Source organism: Drosophila melanogaster, chromosome 2L (assembly GCF_000001215.4).
Source record: "Drosophila melanogaster chromosome 2L".
NCBI classification, from domain to species: Eukaryota; Metazoa; Arthropoda; class Insecta; order Diptera; family Drosophilidae; genus Drosophila; species Drosophila melanogaster.
In genome coordinates, this window is record NT_033779.5 from 15,475,380 (window position 1) to 15,498,823 (window position 23,444).

The 23,444-nt window shown below is 43.6% G+C and overlaps 2 protein-coding genes and 1 long non-coding RNA gene across 4 annotated transcripts; 1 reads left to right on the forward strand and 2 right to left on the reverse strand.

The window, feature by feature from the left end:
- Nucleotides 1-1,213: 1,213 nt before the first annotated feature.
- Nucleotides 1,214-2,881, reverse strand: sna (snail). The gene has a single exon (NM_057384.4). It carries the CDS (start codon nucleotides 2,726-2,728, stop codon nucleotides 1,556-1,558), a length of 1,173 nt encoding a protein of 390 aa, NP_476732.1. The 5' UTR covers nucleotides 2,729-2,881; the 3' UTR covers nucleotides 1,214-1,555.
- A 6,468-nt stretch (nucleotides 2,882-9,349) lies between these two features.
- On the forward strand, nucleotides 9,350-10,166 carry Tim17b2 (Translocase inner membrane 17). Of its 2 annotated transcripts, none has more exons than NM_001299027.1 (1): nucleotides 9,350-10,166. In NM_001299027.1, exon 1 carries the CDS (start codon nucleotides 9,458-9,460, stop codon nucleotides 9,986-9,988), a length of 531 nt encoding a protein of 176 aa, NP_001285956.1. In that variant the 5' UTR covers nucleotides 9,350-9,457; the 3' UTR covers nucleotides 9,989-10,166. The 2 variants fall into 2 exon arrangements, with proteins under 2 accessions (NP_001285956.1, NP_524746.2); NM_080007.3 differs by having other exon boundaries at nucleotides 9,350-10,110.
- Nucleotides 10,167-10,317: 151 nt separating this feature from the next.
- Nucleotides 10,318-10,572, reverse strand: lncRNA:CR45293 (long non-coding RNA:CR45293). Its single transcript, NR_124285.1, has one exon. It is a non-coding gene; the product is annotated as a long non-coding RNA:CR45293 (long non-coding RNA).
- Nucleotides 10,573-23,444: the final 12,872 nt, after the last annotated feature.

The window sequence follows — 23,444 nt, forward strand, 5'->3', positions numbered from 1 at the left end:
GAACTGGAATGATTGGTCATTGTCTGCATTGGTTCCTTCTGGGAATGGATTTTTGTGAGCCTTATTTATGACCAAAAGGTGTTGCAACTGCAACATAATGTCGCTAATGCTTGTCCCATTCCGACACACCCGCATTCGATTATTTATGTTTTTAGAGTCACACATTTACGGGACTTCCTTAAATAATAAAAGAATCGTTAAATGTTTATTGGCAAATCTTACAACTACTGAATTGTATCAGTGAACATTTCTGAACTAATATCTATTAGAACATGGCTATTAACAAATTGAATCCAAATACCCACTCACCTTGCCTTGATAACCATACGTGCCTAAGCTAAAATATCCACCCATATCTTGGATTTATTCCTCATACCTGTTCAAACTAAAGTATTATCACCGCGCGGGTCTAATCAAATAGTCAGATAAACCTCGACGGGTTCTCGGTTTAGAGCATGCTTCGGTGGTAATCCAATCCAATCAGGACCTGAACTACCGTCTGCCAGTCAATCAGGAAGGACTCGATAAGCAGCCGTCGCTACGTTTATCACCTGCACTCCACGGTCCTCTGGTGTCCTTTGGTATCCTTTAGGGACTCAGGACGCATGCGCCGCCATCAGTTCGGCAAAATGCTGGAAAAGGATTGCAGAAATGTAAACGTGAAGCGATGTCGGTGTCAGCTAATTAAATATTTGCATTGGCAAAAGGTGCAAAACGCCGAGCGATATGGATTGAAATTGATGGAATGCTATTAATGGGGGCGGGTTAGAAGGAAGTCCCCGAAAAGGAAAGTGTATGACAAATCGGTTCCCTGTTTGCACATGCCAAAGGTGTTTTCTCCGAGAATTCGATATTGCTATTGTTGTGATTTCTGTTTTTCGAGAGGGTTGGCGGAAATTGTCACAAAATATGAACAGGGGCAGACCCCAAAATGCGGATGTTTGGTTTCCTGTTAATTATTGTACATTTTGAAGGCACATAGAAACTGTAGAAGGAAAGATTACATTTTTTTAATGCGTTTCGATGAATGCTGTTACTACCTAAAATGTTTTCTATAACTTTTGGTTACAAATTTTTAAATTTTTTTATTCACATCTGTCTGTATTTGAGCCCAAATATTAGTGATAGAATTTAAATTGAATATTTCTATACAGTTTCCTTCTGTGAGAATTTCTTTCAAAATTGTTAAAAATAATAAAGACCATATAAATTTCTTTTCGTGAGTTTTATTTTATAAAAATATTTAATTCTTCTCTTTAAGCTAGGAATAATCTTAACAACAGTTGGCTTAACAGTACTGAGAATACATAAATAAGGGTATATTATAATTAAATGAATAGATTTGGTAAAATGCTGCGTGTGACAATGAGGCAATATACATGAACTTAAACTTAGAATACTATAGCTGAAATAAATATAGTAATAGTAGCACCAAAACCGAATCGACTTAGTACAAACTTATAATAGGTATTGTCTGTTTGTTTGGTCTTCGCCAGCGGAATGTGAGTTTGCTTAGGTAATTGTGTCCTGCTAAGGGATTCATATGTCGAGAATCCTACGCAATAGTGATGGTGCAGTTGGAGCTGGAGTGCTTGTTCAGGAGCGACATCCTGGAGAAAGATTTGTGGCACACCTGGCAGGCGTACTTCTTGACGTCCACGTGGGTCTGCTGATGAGCTCGCAGGTTCGAGCGGTCGGCAAAGGATCGTGGGCAGTCGGGGCACTGGAAAGGCTTCTCTCCAGTGTGGGTGCGGATGTGTCCCTGGAGCAGCCAGGGTCGAGAGAAGGCCTTGCCGCAAATGGGGCACTTGCAGGGCAGAGTGTGGGTGCGGATGTGCATCTTCAGGGCTCCAATGGTGGTGTACAGCTTTCCACACTCCTCGCAGGAGTGGGTCTTCTTCTCCTGATTACACTCGGCTGCCGGGCAGTGGAACTGACGGTGCTTGGACAGGCCCATCGAGGTGGAGTACATCTTCTGGCACTCGTCGCACTTGAAGCGGTAGTTTTTGGCATGATTGGCGGCAACACTCGCCGACGAGGCACTCATGGCCGGAGTGTAGGAGTATCCCGATGAGCTGCTTACACTGGCACCGCTGCTGCTGGACTTGGCCTCATCGAAAAGGTGGAACAGAGCCGGCAGTGGGATGTCATTTCGCACTGAAAGATCCTCTGGCTCGGAACCGGTTTCCAGATCGGATCCGGGGCTGGAGGGCGGCGTCATCTGCTGGTAGCTGTAGACCGACTGGGGCGAGGCCATCGAGCTGGCTGGCGAGGGGAAGGCGGCCAGATGGGGCTGATAGCTGCTCCACAGGGCAGAGATCGGATTGCAACCGGCGGCCATCACAAAGGCGGACTGGAAGGGATTAATCGTGGTGGGGGTGGCGGTGGTATATCCCGTTGTTCCTGCCGTTAGTCCACGCATATGGATTTCGGTGGGCAGGTAATCCTGGGCCTCCACTGGCGGCGACAGCAGGCAGGAGTTGGAGCTAGAGCTGGAGTTCCTTTCCGGTGTTTTTGAAAGGTTCAGCACATAGTCACGTTTCGGTTCCGGCTGCTGATAATCCTGGGTCTCCTCGTCGCGACCCCGTTTCAGGGATAGATCCTGCGGCTGATCCTGGGCAAACTGTGAGTCCTTGGTCAGGGCCAAGGCCTCCGTTTGTGGCAGACGCTCCTCCACGAAGACAATGGGGCGCTTCTTTAGCGGGCAGCTTTTGTAGTTGGCGGCCATTTTTGATGTGTGTGTGATTAAGTTTTAGTTTCCGGTACTGATCGAGATGGGTAAATCGGGAGATCGGCGATCGAGAGGCGAGTTATATAGTTCGGGATCGAGTATAGAGCGGTGGTTGCGTTCTCAACGAGAGCTGAGGTGGCTGTGACAGGTCAACAGTCGAGCACGCTCTTTTATACCCGGAACTCTGCGCCTCTGCCGACGCCGCTGTCGCCATTTGGTGGTGGTTCTTCTTCAAAACAGAAAAACACTCGCACGTGTGCGTCGCTACCTAGCAACAACAACAGCACTTTTCCCATACCCTTATTGCGTATTTCCCTCACTTCCCTCTACCTGCTCTCTCACTCTCTCTCTCTCTCTCTTCCTCCATTTCCCACCTCTCTCTCGGAAGAGCAGACGCAGGCGCACCCTCCCAGGAATAAGGATCCCCCGTATAAGTTATGACAGATCTGGTGGCTCTCCAATTTCCCGATACGCTCACAACCCACCCGTAATAACTCGTGCAGGTCCGGGTCCGAAATGCAAGTTACAATATCGCCTCCCTACCTATGGATCACCCTAAGTAATTTTCTATTTTTAAGCACGAGTCAAATAGGACTCCTAGTACTCTTCGTTCATGGGGTGGTTTCCTCACTTAGATTGAGTGCTTCAAGTACATCTGCCGATGCTCTAAATTCGGTTTTTGGTGGGGAGTTGAACCTGAGCGATACGCACTGACAAAAATGACACCTTCGCAGAGAGGTGTTCCAAAAATAGCACTGATAATGAGCCGAATTCCGAGACACCAAGTGTCAACTCTGGGGTGCACTCTACGCTGACTTATGGATCATCTCCAGTGGCTCATTGGCAGCGATCGATGAGAGCTAGGAAAACATAGCTCAGGGCATAGGAGATGTCATTAAAAACTTGACAAGGAATAGACGAAGAGTGTCAAGTCTCCTGTGAGCTTGGATCGAAGAGATCTCCTGTTCCCACGATTGGTCCGTGAAAGAATGACGATTCGAATACGAGTTACACATTTTAACTAATCCCATGGTCATCTTATTAGTATGTGAAGTTCTGCTGTCTTAAAATCAATTCGATTGATAACGTAAAAAAAATCATACTGCCCCTCAGCATCCAGCTGAGTCCTGGACGATTCCCACAATTCTCGCTTTCCAACTCCCCTGATCTTTGACTCCTTGCCTCATCGCGCACACACAACTTTCCCAGCTAGCACCTCCAGACTTTCAAGCCACCCCTCCAACTATCGATGGGAAACTTTCCCAACTCCCACTCCCGCATGGAGGCTGACATGCAGACTTTGTACCCGGAAAAACAGACAAGCCCGCATAGCCAAGTCCGATTTTCCGCGTCGTCAAAAAAAAAAAACCAGGCGCGGTGGTAAAATTGGAAAAAATCCATAGCAAACCCAAAAGTTTTGATAAACCCAAGAGGTGACAAAAAATTCCAGCGCGGAATTCCAATTCCCCGCGATCCTGCAACCAATGGCGTGAGGGAAGATGGGAAATGTCGAGCCAATAACCCAGCCGCATTTCCATTTCGTATTTCCCTGCAATGGATTTTCCTTCGACGAATGTCCGGATGTGGATCAGCGAAGGATTTAAAGTAATTTCCCATCTTATCCAATTACGCAGTCAGCGAAACTCAAGCAAAACAAGCCACGACGAGTGGAAAAACTGGCTGGGGGTTTTCTATATGTCCTCACATCCTACCTGGTGGGTCATCCCGGATATCTCGGTTATTACGTGTGTTATTCCGCGCAATGATCGCCATGTCACATCCATGCACATATCTACCTAATGATCACTACGATGAAGTCCTCGGCCGCGGAATTGCCCGATGAGCACCGCGGATAACCCGGCCAAGTCCTCATTGATGTCGCGGGAAAATCCGCACTTGTCGAACCCATATATCCGTTGAAGTACCTGACTTGCAAAAATTCCTGGTCGGGTTGGCCCGCTCATTAGTATTAGGTAGATTGGCGGCCAGTGTTTTCCGCTTCATTCATTACTTCATTATTTTGGGGAAAACCCTTTCGGGGGTTAAATACTTTTTCCCCGACTCGCTCGGGATTTCTGCAGGTGCTGGGATGAAGTTCGATTTTCCATAGACATTGTTGTTGTTCTTGTCAATTTTTGCTGAGAATAGGACCGTCCCATTTTTGCACCTTGTTCCCTGGCTCATTTGTTCAAGTTGACAATGAAGAGGGAACACAGGGATCTACAGAGCTCGACTGACATTGTTCGAAGAGGAGCCATGCGAAATAGTAAATCCGAGTCACAAAACAGAACTAGGTCGACAACCAGTGCAAAAAGGAGACATTATGAACGATGATCGAAATGTATTTTAAGAACAACACATTGAACTTTGTAATTTTATTCATAATTAATGTTACGGAGCTTGTAAAAAATGTTTTTCGTTTTGTTCTTCTTATTAAATATTCGCATAAAACACTCAGAAAAATCATATCACATTTTCGCCCAAGGATAACTGTAACTGTTTTTTCAGCTTCCTAGACTGTGTTTCTCTAACCAAAACCCCCACTCCTTCACAGGCCATCACAGCCTAACAGTATATCCAGGTCACCTGGCCTGGTGAACCTTTTGCAAAAACGAAGATATAAAGAGGAGAGAGAAAAAGAAAGGAACGAACATTAGGGATACCACCAAGGAAAACAAACTATGGCCCAAGATATACGATGTGTGATGTCGTTGACAATGAATTGTTGATTACTATACTACCCCCAGGTCAGGCTCTCCTTTTTTTGGCACGGAACAAAGGAGCTGCGATCCATAAATCGAAGATCGGAGAAGCAGGGAAAATCACTGCCACGGGCTGTATGTGTGTGCATGTGGACCGGGTGCATTGCACAATCAATAGGTAGGTTCGCGGCACAATGGCCAAATACAGTGGAGTAAATGTTTTGAAAAGCCAGCGAAAGGAATTGCTTCTCGGAATCCTTCGGCGGGGCCGGCGTATCAATGTCCTTTAGCCAGAAGAAATCAAAAAGTTGGATCACCTGGCCGTATCTGTCGGCGTTTATGTGCGGGTGCGGGTTCCATCGCTACCTGTGGCCCATTGTTCGCTGCAAATAGTGAATGACCCCCGACCCCGACCCTGGCGGGTCTGAAAATCTAAACGGACCCCAAAAACCATCCCAGCAGCAAGCTCTATTGTCGCAAGTCCTGCACTTGTGGCAGCTGCCTTGACTTCCAGTTCGATTCCCCCTTGGCTTCCCTTCTTCTTTGAGGTTCGACGCAGGTTTCGCGCCTATTCACGGTTCGTTATCCTGTCAATTCAGTGCCGACATTACAGATCCTGTTGTCAGTGTCCTGTCGTCATCGCTGCCCCCAACGTTCCATTATGCTACGGCGACTAAGCTGATTAGGGGACATCGCGTGTGTCCTGCTTATTGGCCACACTAAACACTCTGTTTAGCCTATTACACGTGTCTCCTAAATGAAGTGTGTAAATATTATTTAACTCTGTTGCGGTGATTACGGACTACATAAAAAAAGGGAGAGTTTTTTGTCTGGTGAAATTTACTACAGGGGTTGAATGTGATTATTCACTAATGATTATAGTGATTTCCGCTTGGAAACGCTTCCGAAAAGGAGAGCCACCATTTTGTGCTTAACCGAATTATACTTTCTTCTACATATATATAAAAATAATAAAACATATCCCAATAAATTCATTTTGTTATTATTTTGATTAAGTTAATTACATATAGTTGAGTTAGGGAAAAATGGAATTATCAGACTAAGAAGTTTCTCATTCAACCAGTGGTTTTTTATATTACTTTATCCCTAAATATATGGGACATCTTATCTCCTTTGCCAGACGCCCACCACGTTATGCCAGGTCAGGCCGATGAAACAAACTCCCCTATTAACAAGATTTCCAACACCTTTTTGGCAGGACCTTAGATGCTCCTTGTGCAGAGCAAAAAAAAAAAAAAACCCGCACAAACACAAAGCAGACAAGGAGCCGTTAAGAAAAAATCATTGCACCGGGCGGACGGGTGAACGGACAACAACAATGCACCAAGGAAACCCAGAGGATATCGCATCTGCGCCTGCGGGCAGGCAGGAGCATTTTGAAATCAGGAATCAGCACAAATCGGTGCTGGAAATAATGTCAACTCGAGGGTGGCGCGTTGGTGGCTTGGCATTGACAGCTGCAGCTCAGCCCAGGATTCTTCTCCTTTGGCGCGTCTTCGTCTTGGGCCATCGGCTTGGGTTTTTCGTTTTCAGCTCTTGGGTTTTGGTTTTTGGCAAGATGTGCATCTGTTTGCCCTCAGCCCAAAAAATCGAGACTTGATTCGGACGTTGACTTGCATCTGCGGGCGTACAATGCTGAGTGCAGAGATGGGGAATTTGGCGAGTACACCAGGCAAAAAAGTATGGCAAAATTGCAAACAATTCTAGTTAATAAAAATGTTTGCATATCTAAGTATAGTATTTTTCTACAAATTGTAGTGTTAAGTAGTATTACTACTCCCATATATTATACACACGGAATAGGACACTTTAAAATGAGCTTAGCTAGGCTTATTAAATTTCTAGAAGATTTCTTAAGCTAAGATTTCAAATTCATTATACTTTTTTTTAAGTCAGTCGGTTCTACGAATTTTATTTTGTACTTAAAGCAAATACTGGTTTCTTAGAGTGCATTAAACTACCGCATTTATGATCGACATCGGAATACGAGTAATCACAGTCAGGGCACAGGACACAACAATAGTGCACCATTCGAGATTTTTCAGCATTTCTTTTTTTTTTTTGGCGGCAGGCCCGGGGTCCTACCTGAGTCACATCCTTTGTCGACTCAGGCCTGCCCTTTGATTTTGAATTTTTGAATTTCATTGCCCGGCTGGAGGCTGTCGGAATTTGAATTGGACTGCTGGGGTAATGCAACCGCAATTGTTTCGCCCCCTTTGTTCTGGCTGGCGTTTTGGCATGTGCAGGGATTCTCTTCGAGCGGGCAAATGAGTTCCGTTCTGGATTCCCTTTGTAGTGGGTTATGCAGATGCATATTCCTTAAGATATAACAAAATGTTGCATCACAGCTGCCCAAACACTGGCCTCTAACGGAGCATTCGGAGATCGGAAGATGGAAAACGGAACCGTTTTAGAGATCATATCTGTTCGATATTATAATTTTTGAGTTTTTACTGTTTACATAATCATTATTGTTTTAAAAAACATTGCCACAATAGATTACCAAACCTGCATTTCTGTAGCGTACATTGTGGAGCTCGATTTACAGTTGTAGAATGCTGTTCTTAAAATTTTGAATATGGTTTTAAATTGTTCTGTATCCAAAGACAACTGCAGTTTTTTTAATTTCACATAATACGTTGGTATTTTAACAACAAATAATGTTAATAAAATTACTAAATGGGCTAGTAGGCCAATTCCATTTGGCCTGTGACTTCCCAGAAAACTGTAAGGCTCGAATCTCCGGAATTCGTGGGAAACCCATGGTCGGATCGCGTCCTAGAACGGAATGGCCAATCCTTTCGCATAATGTGCCCACATTAACACCACATCGATCTAATCCCATCTAAATCATTTATAAGCGACAACAATTACCGTGGAAATGAAGATTTCATTGGAAATCCCGCAGCAGTGGCAAACAATATGCCCAGTATTTACATTTACAAATTATATATAATGTCTTATCCTGCAGCCATTTCCCGTCAAATGATCCCCGATAACCTTCTCGGGAGTGAGAGCAATCAATCGAGTGCAACACGTTCTAACGATTTACATGTCAAGTTGACGAGATTTGTCCTGTTGAACAATGGACTGGCGCTTCGTGTGTGTCCAGGTGTCCCCTCATACTTAAATGCCTGCCCATCGATTTCGGTTTCGATCGGGGTTTCGCTTTCATTTGTCACTGCTGTCTGACACCTTGTTATGCGGAGATATCCATCGAGGGCCCGAATGCGAAGACTTCCCCCTTTTTCGAGCTAAGCAAACACAGTTGCGGCAGTTTCAAAATTTCGATTATGCTCGCGTGATAATTATGCATGCAATCGTAAGCTTCCCTCCTGAAGTAGTTTGACATACGCAGTATAAAATAGTATTGGGTCTGGAGTTCTGGTTTGGTTCGGCTTGGCTTTATCGGTCGACGACAATCGGTCTCATTGTTTCCGTTTCCCACCGTCTGGCTTTGCCTTTGTACGAATTGCGTCTTTCGAATGGCCCCATCCCCATCCCAATCCGAATCCCAATCCCCCGTCCCCTCCCCATTCTCGAGCCGAAGTTGTCCAGCTGCGGCAGTAAATTTTATGGTTAACTACGGTCCGACATTTGTGCTATTTAACCTTTTTGTGCCATTGAGCTTCGGGGCAAAAGATCCCCGATCCACGTGCGACTCTGTTTGCTCTGACTCTGGTTCATATGCTAATGGGTGTCTGGTGGGGGCACAAACAAAACCAAGTACTTCTTACTTACAACCTGTAGTTTGAAATTTGAGTTCCTGGACATGTTCTCCATGATTTTAAATCTACTAGGTATGTAGCAAGCTTAGTCGCACAATTCACAACAAACTCTGGAATTGACAGACACAAAACTCATAATTTCCTTATACATATCGAGCGACGCCAAGTCACATATAACTCATTTGTAGAAAATAAGCAGAAGGCTTGAAATTTAGCAAATTCAGTTTTTAATTTCGGCCAGTGATAGGAAATCCTGCCAGTGGAAAAGTGCAAAGATGGAGGAGTATTCGCGGGAACCGTGTCCCCATCGCATCGTCGACGACTGCGGAGGAGCCTTTATCATGGGCTGCGTTGGAGGCGGGCTCTTCCAGGGACTCAAGGGATTCCGGAACGCACCACAGGGACTAGGACGCAGGGTCGCCGGCAGTGTGGCTGCCATCAAGACCAAATCTCCGGTGATAGGTGGAAGTTTCGCCGCCTGGGGTGCAGTGTTCAGCATTGTGGACTGCAGTCTGGTCCACTTTCGCCAAAAGGAGGATCCCTGGAACTCGATAGTGAGCGGAGCAGTTACTGGTGGAATTCTGGCCTCACGCAATGGAGCGGCGGCCATGGCTGGAAGTGCAATTATCGGTGGCGTACTGCTCTCAATGATCGAGGGCTTAGGCATATTTTTTACACGTTTCGCGGCGGAACAGTTCCGAAATCGTGAACCGCATATCATGCCTGATGCCAATGAAGGATACGGTGACTTCAACTCTTCCGGATTTGGATTTCCGGGTGCTCAGCAGGCCACTGCAACTAGCTAAATTCCGATTTTTCTTGTCTGGGTATATTAATACGTAGTCCTTTTTGATTTTCATAAGTGCTAGATTTAGCAATATTCCATTTGAAAAATTCGATGACAATAAAATATGGACAAAATTGCAGTATTTCCATTTAAGCTGTTTTTGCAAAGGAACCAATTTATTAAATTTCAAACAATTTAACACGGATTTATAATTATTAAAATACAATTAGCTGCCGTTTGCAGCTCGTTTTGGAAGAAGGAACAAATGCAATTGGCCCTCTTATCGTTCTCCGTGTTAATTCATTCGTATTCATAATCATTATTGCCTCAACAGGTAGTAGGTTGTTTCACACTTGCCCGAATCCACGACAAAGACACCTGACACGTGTCATAGGTCAGCGTGAGATATTGGCAAATGTTTACCTGTTCCAGATGACTACCTGCGATGCTGCGCCGGCGCATAGAGTCAAGTGTCCGGTCGGCGGGTGTGGCCACTTTACAACCTGTCCACTCGAGATGACCGCGGTGTTCTGGCCATTAGACTGAGTGAGGTACTGAGTGGCACTGGCTACCGGCCACATGTCCTGCTCCTAGCTGGAAAGTCTCGAGCGCACTCAAATCAGAACTTTTCCCCCGCAAGGCAAAAAACCAAAGGCAACGCCGATTTCCCAGCAACACATGGACGGTGGGAAGATGGGAAGTCGAGCCCAGTTATAAAATCGTGGGAAAACGCCGCCTACAAGGAAATCCCTTTTCGGCCGACATGGAAATTTCTTGAATAAATGGCCCAAAGAACATATGTAACTTTGGCTCGTGTGTTTTTTTTCCGCGAGCGCCGACTACTCGTAATGTGTGCGAGATTCCTCGCCTTGAGGAATTCCGCAACAAAACATTTGGACACGCCTGGCGCTACGGGAAAAGCACAGCAACATCATCATGTGGCCCGGCCAGGATGTGTGGGAACTGGAGAACTGGGGAATCCAAGGAGTCGCACCTACGCGCATAGTACGTGCTCCGGTCCGGCCAGCTCACACATGTGTAACCAGTACCGCCAGTCCTGTTTGTTTTCCCAGCTCCGCAGTTGGAGTTCCGACATATGTGAGCGGGCCAGGAGAACTCCCTCATGGGAAAACGGAGAGCCCAGCGAAGTCGAAGGTAGGACCAAGGTGAGAGAGACTGGCACATGGGACTTTGAAGGTACACAGCTATCACAGTTACACCGCAAAAAATGTCAACTAGTTTGGAAAACGGAAAATATATGTTGAACCTCTTCTATTTTAAATAATTAAGTATGTAAATGGTATGAAAGGGTATATTTAAATGGTTACGATGGGTTTTAACGATAATCGTATTTTACGAATTTTGAAGTATTTTGTTTAAAACAAACACCGTTTTGTTTAACACCGTTCAAAAATCCATTTTATGTCAATATTTTTCTAAGTGTAGATAAGGCACCAGGCCAAATAGTTCACACCTTCGCCTGGACAGGCTTGAGTTTGGTATTGAAAATGGGTCCGAAACGGGGCATGTGGCAAGCACATGTTTGGCGTTGACCAACAAAACACCTCAATGCGAGAAATCAACCCAAATGGAAGATTTTTCGCATGCTGCGCCCGCATGGCGCTAAACGCGAGCCATTTATCAGGGATGTTGAGGCTAATAGAAAATTCAAGAAATTTCACAGCGAAATATATTTAAAGGATAAAATCTTGGTTTGTGAAAACAAATTTAATAAAGCTGCCAATCTTAAAATCCCTAACGAACGAAATTTTAATATTCGTTTCCAGATATGAACAAGAATATTTTTCTGCGTGGCATATACCTTCAATTCATCTTGAGACCGACCGATGATAACAGATATGTTGATCTGATGCTAGCCTTGGCACATGTCAATGTCAATCGTTGAACCGCATTCAAATTGAGGCGAGGCGCATTAAAGGCATATTTCCGACTTTCTGGCACCTTTCAAGCTCTATGCATTAGAATATTTGCATTTCACTGGAGTGCCCGTTGAATTTGGTATTCCCAAAATCAGGCGCCAAAAATCTCATGCATATATGACACACATTTTAATTGGGACTGGGACAAGTCTGCAGGCAGACCAATGCATTTATTACGCGACTTGATTTTAGAATTCCTAAAAAGCTACTGCTAGGTGAATAAATTAGGCTCCAGCCCCCAGAAAACCTTGCCTGAGTTCACAACAAGTTCAAGGGTGCTACACAGCAAAATGTTGGAATTTAAAAATATATAACAATAAAATAACATATCAATAATTCATAACGATAAAATAAAAATATCAAAACGATAAGGATTATGCATAAAATATATTTTTTTGTATCATAATAAATACCACGTATTTTTCGTGCTAATTTGGAATTAAGAATATAATATTTTATCTGTATCGACTGTCCATTCTACGTTTTCAACTTGAAGATCATTGCACCGGATCATTGCACCAATTAGAAGGTCGAGTTAGGCACTCCAAAAATGTGTGCACTGCAATAGTTTGCAAGCCAATGGGCAATGACTCTTTTTCCCATGTGGCATGATCTACGGATTGTCCGAGTCCATTTGCATTATTTCAACCGCATCGATAATCGCTTTCAATTTTCTACTGCCGCTTAGTATGCATGCGGTCCATTTGCATGTTTTCGGCTGATGAAATTGATGAAATCATCGTCCAGAGCAGCTGTCGAAAGTTCTTCGTCTTCCTAGGGCAAAACTGCATCCATCAATGATGACTTCGTGATCTGGGACCCGTCTTTTCTTTTACTATCAGCTCTGACCTTATCCCAAAAAAACGGTAATCGCATTCATTAAAGCAGCCATGTTTACACTCACCATCGAAGGGAATGCAAATCGAAATTCTTTGAAATCTGTCTGAAAGCTTCAGGTGATAAGACTTAAATGGAGTAAGAGTTCTGCATTGTCAAACAATTTCTTGGAATTTTCTGGATGTGGTAGGTTAGGACTGAAGGCCCCAAAAAATCGATCATGGAGCCATGGAGTATTGACCTAGTTGAAGGTGACTTAAAAAAAGTGAATTAAGCGCTCTTTGTGAAATGAAATCGCACATTACATGGTATGACCCAGTTTGACCAACTATAACAATATTTATATAATTCTTTCTTAATTTGTTGGTAAAAAATGATACTTGTTTTATTTTATACAAGTTTTTTAAGTAACACTATGACTCTACTTCCTATATAGCAATATGACCAAAGAGTAATAATGGAATTTATCCCAAAATCCCCTTTATGTTATGCAATTTCCTTGATAAATCAGTTATGTTTTCCCATTCCCTCATTAGGTGGTTTCTTGGCCCCAACTACTTTTTAGCTTTGTTTGGCCTGTGCAGCCGCCAAGGGCTCAACTTTGCGCCTTTTCAAGTCATTAGGCTGAATTAAACGCGGCAAACGGAACGCAGAATCGAAGGCAAATGGCAAATTATTCACTGTCAGGCAGGCGAACAACGCAGAATGCAAATGCAAATGCAACGGAAAGCATGGTGGAAAAGTGCAACTGCGGGCAAACAATTGCAGTTACTAAGTACGAAAATATTATTGCCAAATGGTCTCGCCATCGATTTTGGGCGCCTGATAAGCCACCGAGTCAGAGTCAGGCGAGCTGTATCGGCCAGAAATCCATTGTGGCTGCGGCTCTTTTTCAAGGCGAGTAGCTTCAGGTCCTAACCGCCGTCAATTGTTGACTTTAATTTGTTTTATTGGCGAACGACGAGCGAAGGAGCGACGATGTCGATAACGCTAACTAAGCGGGTCAGGGCTGCCGGTTGGTTTCATATTGTCTATGTCTATCGAAAAGTGGGGGTTTCTGGGTTCTAGTCACCATGGGCTATGGTTCACACATTTAGTCGCCGCTTTATGGGTGCACACGTCGTATACGCAACCTGAGCGGGATTTGCATAACAAGGCGGTCAGCGACAAGTCTTGATACCTTTAATGCCTTTAGGAAGTCACTCGCAGCGCTCCCGACCCGAATACAACAAAAAAAAAAAAAAGAAAAGTAAACAGCACATATCTGTTTACAATAACAAAGGGGGAAAAATATCGTGGTTGGGGCTTTCGGTTTAGAGTCCGATTCCGCGTCCAAGTCTCCCCAACTACTCGTATCCGTACAATAGACAGGTCCCATAATAATTGTGCAGTGTGTTGCATGGACCCACTTATCTTTTATGTAAATTACCTGCCATAACAATTTCAGACTGTGACTCCGAGTCCAGGTCGTCGTCTACTGTTACAATTCGGGAAGTCGAATCAAAGGAGAAGTACTTTAATATATATAAATGCGAGCACAATGCAAATTATTGTCGAAATGTTTAATGACTAACTGTTGATGTCACGTCACGAACTCTGGCCAGGTTGCCGACTTTCCTCAACCTCTACAGTACAAGTCCCCAGTCAGTCGGTTCACGAGTTTGTAACGGATTTAATGTCATAAGCGGGCATATCAGGTTCATCCTGGCATCCGTTAAGCAGATCCCCTTGGAAAGTGCCATGCCGCAGATGAATGGCCTCTTTCTATCTAGATTGGGAGCTGCGTTTATTACTACTGGGGACAGATGATCTTCTTTCAGTCGGGAAGTTGAATGTAATAGTGGCTTGCCACTTTCAAAGACAACTATAATAAGTGCTCTTAGTCCTGAGAGATGATATATAATAAATTACTTAGACTATGACATATACTTACGATCGAATTGAAACAAACTTTTAATATAAATGTATGTATTATTATATTATTATATTATATTGTATATTAAATTTACAATAATATTATCGCATTTTTAATTTCTTTTATTGCTTTAAAAATATTGATATTACATTACAATTAAATCACGATTAGATTAGTCACGCTACTTGTTTAATAGTCCACACTCTTTAACTTCTATAGCATAGTCGGCAATCTCAAGTGGCACTCTACCTAATCGGCCCCTCCTTATCAGCTCAAAGTTTTTTTTTCGTTCTTATCAACTCTCCCCTTCACACCAACCCACTCATAACCTTGGCAGTTTTTCCCACGCACTCTTATCAGCGGGCGTATAAAGAAAATTTCATCGATCGATGGCGCTCAGTTCGCAGGGAACAGGAGCGGAGCTATGTTTTGACCTACCCCAACATCGGGATGCCGAGGATTCCAAGGATACCACGGAATACCAAGCATTCCAACGATATATGAACCAGCAGCTCAGTGCGCACGCTTATGTTGGCCTGGAACTTTTGGCATTCTTATCATTTCCCAAGAGGCGTGTGAAAATCGATGCCGTTCGGCGCAAAATGTGTAACGCAGTGGCGTAAAGCGTAGGAACCACTGGCTTCTGGGTGCCCGTTAGCTAATAGTTGAGGAACGGAGTCGGAGCCTGGCCTGGACCCGGACCCGGAGATTCACTGCCCCTTTTTGGAGCGGGAAAAATGTTGACAATCCCCTCTCCCTTTGCAGCAAGTGTAGCATATCCACCCACCTAGCAGAAATTATGACAGCTGGAGGTTCCAACTCACAGGTGTATATACCCTGGAATCCCCCAATGCAAAGGGTGTTTTGGTACAATTGAAATAAAGCTCTGTGGTAATACTCCAAAATGGAAGATTTCGTGTTTGGGATAGATATCCTTAGTCATTCTAAAACTTTTACAGAGTTATAGAAGAATTGTTTTGCAACAATAAACATTCTAATACTCTTCGCGCATAAAAACTTTCAAAAAAGTCACCATTTATGCTCACCGCAAACTCTTTTTTTTTGGCAAAAATAAATTCAGCATTAATTTAAAGTCATTCTGTACAATTGGTATTTCAACTTGCTAAACTTTCCCGAACAGAAGCTCTAGAAAGAGGTACCACTTCGTCGACTACCACTCACTCCATTAAATTGCCGAAAATCGGGAATACGCGCATTCGCCTCCTTTGAGATCCTGCGCTTCTGTTTCGCTTTCTACACCATCCGCAACTCGAATTCCTGTTTCGTGTCGGTGTGTGTTATTGGAGTGCCACGCCCACTCAACCTGCGCATCCCAGTAACTCCCTACTTAGCCATTAGCTGAATATTTCCGCGTGCGTATAGAGAAAGTGTGTACCCATTTAATTCGGGGACTTTCGTTGGTAGGTGGGATTTTGTTTTGGGGTGGCACTGGGATGCTGCCACATTCCATCGCTAGTTTAGTATGCGTGATGCTGTTGGCCGTTTTGGTTGCCTGTTAGCCTAAAATGCGTGTCGCTGTGATAATGTGATGTGTGCAGCGCCTGTGTGCGGCGATAGAGAAATGGGGGTGGCAGAAAGTGGGTGGGAAAGTTTGGCGGAAAAATGGTGGTGGACCTATTCAACGCAGCGACCATTTCTGATCGCCCGTTACATTTGAGAAGTAAAATCTACGCTATGTCGTGCACTTGAGCCAATCTTCTCTATAAAAATATATAAAATTTAAATCCCAGCTAACATTTATTTGAGGCGAAGGCAAAAAAAAAGAGAAAAATGTGGCAAATAGGATTATCCAAAGGAGACAGTTTCCGGCCGGAGTGGAGTGGGTTGGCCAGGGTGACGGCTGCTGCTCAAGTGAGCAACTCCAAATCCGCCACTCAACCGGCGTGTCCTTCAAACTGCAAACCCCCACCACATTTTTATGCTCAGTTTTTTAAAAATCCCTGCGAAACACGCACACAAGTGAAAATGTTGAATTTTGGCGCCTTCGTCGACCAGGCGAGCAGCAGGAACAGAATGCAGGACATGCGTTGCCGGGATGCGAGAGAGCCAGAGAGAGGAAGGCATCAACCCTTGTTGCCATAACAACAGCAGCTGCGCGCGCTTTCTATCTCTCACTCTCTCTCACTCTTTCGCTATTCATCTCTCTCTTTGGCGATGAGGTCCTTTTCGCATTATATGCTGTCTCAAGGACTCTTTAGAATATTTTTTACCCTGACCTCGTTTTCACTCTCGTTTGGCACTCTGAGGCCATCTCGCTCTTCGGAATGCGCAACCGGAAATGTCGCCTTCGTCCTGTTGCTGTTCGCCGGTTCAACAGGATGCTTTTTGCGTTTGATTTCAGGGACAAATATAATGATTGATGGACCCGGTTGCTATGGCAAAAATCCCATTGCGTGAGGGAATGTGCCGGCAGTGTGTCAGTGTGTGGCAGAGCAACAGCTGATGCGGGCGGAAAACCCCCGCGCTGTGGGTGGGAAACTTTCCGGGTGAGGCAAGGTCACAGCTGACAGTCAGGGATTCCCCTCTGATATACCAGGAACGAACCTTGCCAAGGAAAATACACTTTATTTGCTATGAGCAATTTTTTCGAATAATTGTATTTGAATTTTATTAAATGCTATGCCAACCAACAACTGCAGTTTTGCTTCAAAAAAAAGTAAATATTAATATACAATATACACAGTAATTTCATTTGAACTTAACAAGAAAAAAGGTTAAGTTTTTTGCCATTTGGTACATTTAATTCTAAACGACAAGTGGTCATACGATTAGGTAACCCCTGTCCTGGGGCGCTTTATTCCCCGCCATCGGAAACCGATTAGTTGCCCGCCACATGACCCAAACCGACCCAAATAATTGTAATTTATATGCCAAATGCCGAAAATAAAATCGAAACTATAATAAATGACTGACCGGCATTAATGAAAACAAAAAATCCGCTGCTGGCCGGTGGAAACCGAGCTGGGACTAATGTGAAATGCCTCGAAGAGATTTGTCCAGATAACCAGATTCCGTTTTTCCAGTTGCCAAATGTTCGTTTTCTTTTTTCATTATTTGGTATATTACCGCACACGCCCTCGCAGTGACCACGCCCACGTGGCAGCACCTCCGCCTCCATTCTCTTTATTAGAGTGGACTGCGAAGAATTTTGGGGAGGGAGCCGTCGAATGGTAGCCCTGGTTTATCTATCACCCACCTGGAAAGGTCAAAGTTGGGGGCTTCCCCTGCCCCCATCGATTCCCCGGCCGACAATCCTTGGTGATCTGCACGTTTCGCTCATTTGGCTAACGTGATAATAAAGTGCAAATAATATGCCTCACACAGTTGAAGTCGAAAACGAAAATTTCAGACAATTGTTGGTCCAGGCAAGCCAACTCTCGGTGATCTTGCAACTGCGATATCTGCCGCTGCTGCTGTTGCTGGTTGCAGCAGCCTGTTGCAAGTTTTCCGCAATCGATGCCACGGCAACAACAGAAACAACAGCAACCACGGCGGCTACAACAGCAACATGGCATTATCGCTGATGGAAATGCACCTGACGCTGGCTATCACGGCTCTTTGCTGCAGCTTGTGGTATTTGCACGACTTCGGCTGGGGCGTTGGTTGCCACTAAAGCGAAACCGAACTGAATCGCAGTTCAATCCGGCTAACAAAAGTCGGTCCATTCTAACGCACTACTCGCCACTCGTAAGGTTGTGGGCAGCAGCAGTTGCAAATGTACGAACACTTAAAGAAATAATGTTATAAATCAATGAATTTATCATAGAATCATAGAATTTTATAGAAGATGAAAAATAAAAGAAGTTATATAGTGCCACTTGCAACAGTTTTAATAACTTGATAGATTGGTTGAGTAGGTTACTGTGCCTTTCGATTTTCAAAACTTGGCAAGAATCTAAGCGAAATTCTTCTCAGTGCAAGTGCAACAACCGGAGCCAGAGCAAAGTGCAACGCCAACCCGATTCTCGGTTTTCGCCCGCAGGCTCTTCTCTCGACATTTGCAAAAAGCTCCAGAGCTGCCTTCAACTGCCGCTCGTTATGCGGCAATTACTCGACAAACAATTTTTACCTTTAGCCCCAAGTTCAAATTTCAAAATCAAAATCAGCAGCAGCGGCAGCAGCGGTAAAAACCTGGACCTATAGCCAGGTAATTGGGCTCCTCTCCCCCACTCTTGTAAGATTTCCCATGGGTAACCTGTTGGAGCGGCCGTCCGGCGAGCAACTGTAATCACTCACTCAAGTCGGGGGATCTGCACCGGAAAACTTGTACTCCTACATACGTTTAAAATAAATATGATTTATATAGATAGATACTTAGGGCGGGCAGTTTACTTTTCAATTTGATATAAAAATCAATATATACCTTTTTTCATAAGCCTTTCTGCATATAAGCGTAATTTAATGATGAAAAGCGGAGTAGCCCGACTTTTTACCACTAAACCTAGTACTCTATGCATTTTTTTTGCTGTGTTCGACTGTAGCTGGGGGAACCACTTGAGCGGTCCAAGGTGTTAGCCAGTCAGTTTGTCAGACTGCCAGAGTTCGCATAGGGACACGAACTTCAAATCAAAGCCAGGCTAAGTGCCGGTTTGTGGCCCACAAAGGGACGCCAGATTTGCATGTGGCAGGCCGAGCTGGGAGCTCTTGGAATGCGGCTGGCCATATAAATAGTTATAGATTGTTGCGCTTTTTCGGCAGCCTTGCCGGCATCTCACAGGTTGCCTTCGGAAGGGCAGACAACTTAATTGTGATCCACCGCGAATTGCTGCCGGTGCATGTGCATTGGAGGTTTTCCATCTGGGAATTTAGGTTGTCAGCGGAATGTGCACTTCCCATGGCCGCAAGAGCTGAAATTTCATTTCAAAATTGCAAAAGCTAAGAACTCCATCCACCTCAGGCGAAAATTCAAATCATTATAATGTGTGTTTTGAGGTTGAAGCGGTAGTTCTTTGGTTATGTTTTCATAACTATGACATTCTCATTTACCACCTACTTAAGATAATAAGTTTAATATGACAACTCACTTACTTATAGTTATATAACTTATAGTTTTTTCTAATCATATAATAAAACATAAAAACGCAGCTTGGCTTATTCTTCATTCATGGCAGGAATGCCTTCCTTCTATTGAAAAGTCATTTGCACTTCCACAGAAATGCAACACTCCGCTGGGGAATCTTGGCAACAGGATTTAAGTGAAACAATAACATAATTTGTGTTCGATTAGACCCCCCATCCCCCTTCGCCAGCTTGGCCGCCCACAAATACAGTGGAAATTGGCTATAAGCCGGGCAATTAGCAAACATTTTCACGCACTGCACGCGTTCGCGATGTTCGTCGAGTGTTCGCTGATGGCCAAAACGTGAGCGAGGCGTGAGCATAAATACGATGGAAAATGGCAGTAATTAACGAGAGTGGAAATCGGATTCGGAATGGAAATGGGAATACGAGATGTGGCGAGGAGATTCCCCCCATCCGCCGGCAGTTCAGCGCCCGTTTTCATAAACATAAAAAGCCAATTTCAATAACATTTTCGATTCGCGGCGGGTTTTTCGGGTTGTCGATGCAACATGAAACGGCGGCAGCAGGCAACATTTGCTGTTGCTGTTGCAGCAGCAACAGTTGCTGTTGCTACAAATTTGTAGCAGCTAGAATATCGTTTATTGAAACATTAATTGCCCATGTGAAAATCACTGCTCGTTGCCATTTAGCTCAGTTCGGTGGCCGCCCGCCGAAGTGAATTTGCGTTTTTTGCTGCTCCTCCGTTTTTTCCTCTTTTCAAACACTTGTTCAAGTCGCATTTGCTTTTCCTCTATTTTTCCTTTGGGGTCGGCGAATGTTGCCCTCAGTCAGCTTCCTTTTGCCGATGCGATAATTGAAATTTGATGTTGGACATTTTTTGTACCATTTCTGCTGATGTTGTAGGAAATTTTGTCGGAGATGTTCACTAACTAGTTTGGGGAGATTTTAAAATACTACTTAACGTTCAAACACAACTAAACGAATCAGTTAATGGAAATCTTACCACTTCTGAGTAATTTGTTTAAAATAAAGTATAAAGTATGTTTGCTTTACACTCAAAATGTCCCCTTGACAGTTCTGCGCATTCTCGTAAACAATTTGTTGAGCCTATGCTAATGTTTTGGGGTCTTGACAGTCAACAATTGAAATGCCTTCAATTGCACCTCACAGCTTAATCGCAAGGCACAGTCAAGTCAACAATTGTAACACCTACACTGGACAACACAAAACGATTGACAACCTGAACTGTCAACGCATTGAAAATCGCTTGAGTGACTGCCATAGGTGACCACGCCCCTTAACCCTCGCACCAAACACTGAAAACAAAATTATTTCGTTAGAAGAATATTTAATTCAGACAACATGTTTATATGTTTTATATTTGACATTTTTATCTATTTTATAGTTTGTAGGTCTTCTTGTTAATAGTTTCAATTCATTCATTTCGTATCGAAGAGAATACAAAAGTAATTTTATTTTTTTTAAAAGTGTTTCCATTCGACGCCGGTGGCAACGGAGGCAGAGCGAGAAAACATGTCCACACAATAAGGAAAAATAAAAGAGTTTCCATAATGAAAATGTCAACCCGTTGGCGGAGTACAAAGTCCATTTTATTGGCCCGGGGGGAGTACTTCGGGTTGGGGCAGATAAATAAGAGTATAATACGGCAGCAGAGGTAGACAATAGTTCACAGACTGCAACTGCGAAATATCACGCGTGATTCATCGGCTGCGGCAGCAGCAACAACGGCAACTGCAACACCCACGCACGCACAAATGCATGTGGAAATGCAAATGCGTTTTTTATGCTTGTTAGAGCAACGCCTGCGTCGCCCGATGGAAATTGTGAACTTTTCTTGTTTATTAAGCCAGCCAAGTCGTAATTATGCAAAGCGGGCCAAGAGCTACAAGTATGCTGCTGATGGAACGAGAGCGAATACTATAACTAATTGTATACAAAGGGGCCACAACAAGTTATTACTAAGGGCTTGCCAAGGATATTTATATCTGGATTAGTGCTCATAAGTTCGCAGAGATTTCGGTCTTAATTATTAATCTTACTACTAAATATTGTTTGGTAGAAATGGTATACAGAAAATTTTAAATTACAAGTCACTTCATTTACGTTGGTGACTAATTAGCAATATGATACCATTTTGCTGGTGAATTTCCCAGCAAAGGCGGCAAGTCAGATTTGATCCGGTAATTTGATTACACAATTGCCAAATATTTGTCAGGACCGAAAAACGACTCAACTGCCATTGTACTTGAACTCCGCACTCGATAAGCGAACCAGCCAAAGTGCAAAACCGCCAACATGCAACCAACAACAACCGGCAATCGACAACTAGCAGCAACACCAAAAATACACAGACAACCGAAATCGCAGTTAGCGGACCGAAATTGCAGACAGAAACACGGTTTGTGGCATTCAAAAGCGATTTGCACCATCAGATCATCGAGATAAGCATTAAGAATCTTTGACAGAAATTGGCTAGCTTTGAGATACAATGCATTTTTCTCCGTTTTAGGGATTAACTTGGCATAGAAGTGCAAAATATAGAAATAAGTAATAATGATCGAAGTCAACAAATTCATGAAATTTTCAACTTTACATTATATACTTTCAATGTCATGAGATTGTCAAGTGGAATATAAAAATCCTATTTAATTTATTATACAATATTTACATGTTACTAAAATAGACCAAGTAATAATATATGCTATATTTTAGAATATCCTCATCCTTGATTAAGTGCTTTGAGAAATAAATGAAACCTTCTCGAAAAGGGTATGTGATTTTCCCTCTGGCATCGGCGGAAACTTTTGCCTTCAGGGTGCCGCTGGCGTCGATCGGCAATCGCTGGATGAAAACCCGACGTGACCCGCTTTCTGGGCCTGCGGCTCAAAGGGCTTCAGCCCTGACAGTAGCACCCACTTTGGTGACTTGGACTCAGATTGGGTTTCAAATTTTTGGCATCTCCGGCTACGACAATTTGGCAATCATTTGCATATCGATGTAGCGATCGGTGCAGCTTTTGCCGGGGAACGTGTTGGCATTTTGCAGAGGCTACATCTGCCACAAAAGCTTCCAACTCAATTAGAAGCCTTAGCGTCGTTTTCATGTTGTTTACCCACAGTTGGGATGCGGCGCATACTGAAAACGAAACTGAAATGCGAGTTCAATGTTTTGATTTTGAAATGGGCTCTGAAAATCCTTGAAAAGTGTCATCGGCCGGCCACAGCAGATTAATTTACAAAATAGTCGAAATTCTTCCGCAATAAAATGTGAAGAAAAACAAAAGCCTGCGGTATGGAGATGATCTATTTATGAGGCGAAATCCACTGCCCGAGACGTGTCTCCTTGCGGCAAAGAGTCAACGCACTTCGCAGCTCATGAATTTTACTACAATTGCCGCTTTACGCACTTTTATCTGAATATCTGTTGCCTGAAATTCTGTTTTCCTCCTTTTCTTTGTGCATTTTAATCTAATTTATTATTGCCGGCGAGGCGGAATTTTTCTTTGCGTAAGTTTTGGACCGATTTTAATGCTCAAGGGGAAAATGCTTGACGTGTTAAGTCTGAAAACTTGTGGTTTCTAATATGTAATGGAATATAAAACATTATTTTTTTTAGCTTATCTCCCACTTAAATGATACATTGTTGAACCCTCGTATCATATATAAATTTATATATTTTCATTAAATTGCTGTCAAATAATTTAAGTTGAACCCCTATGT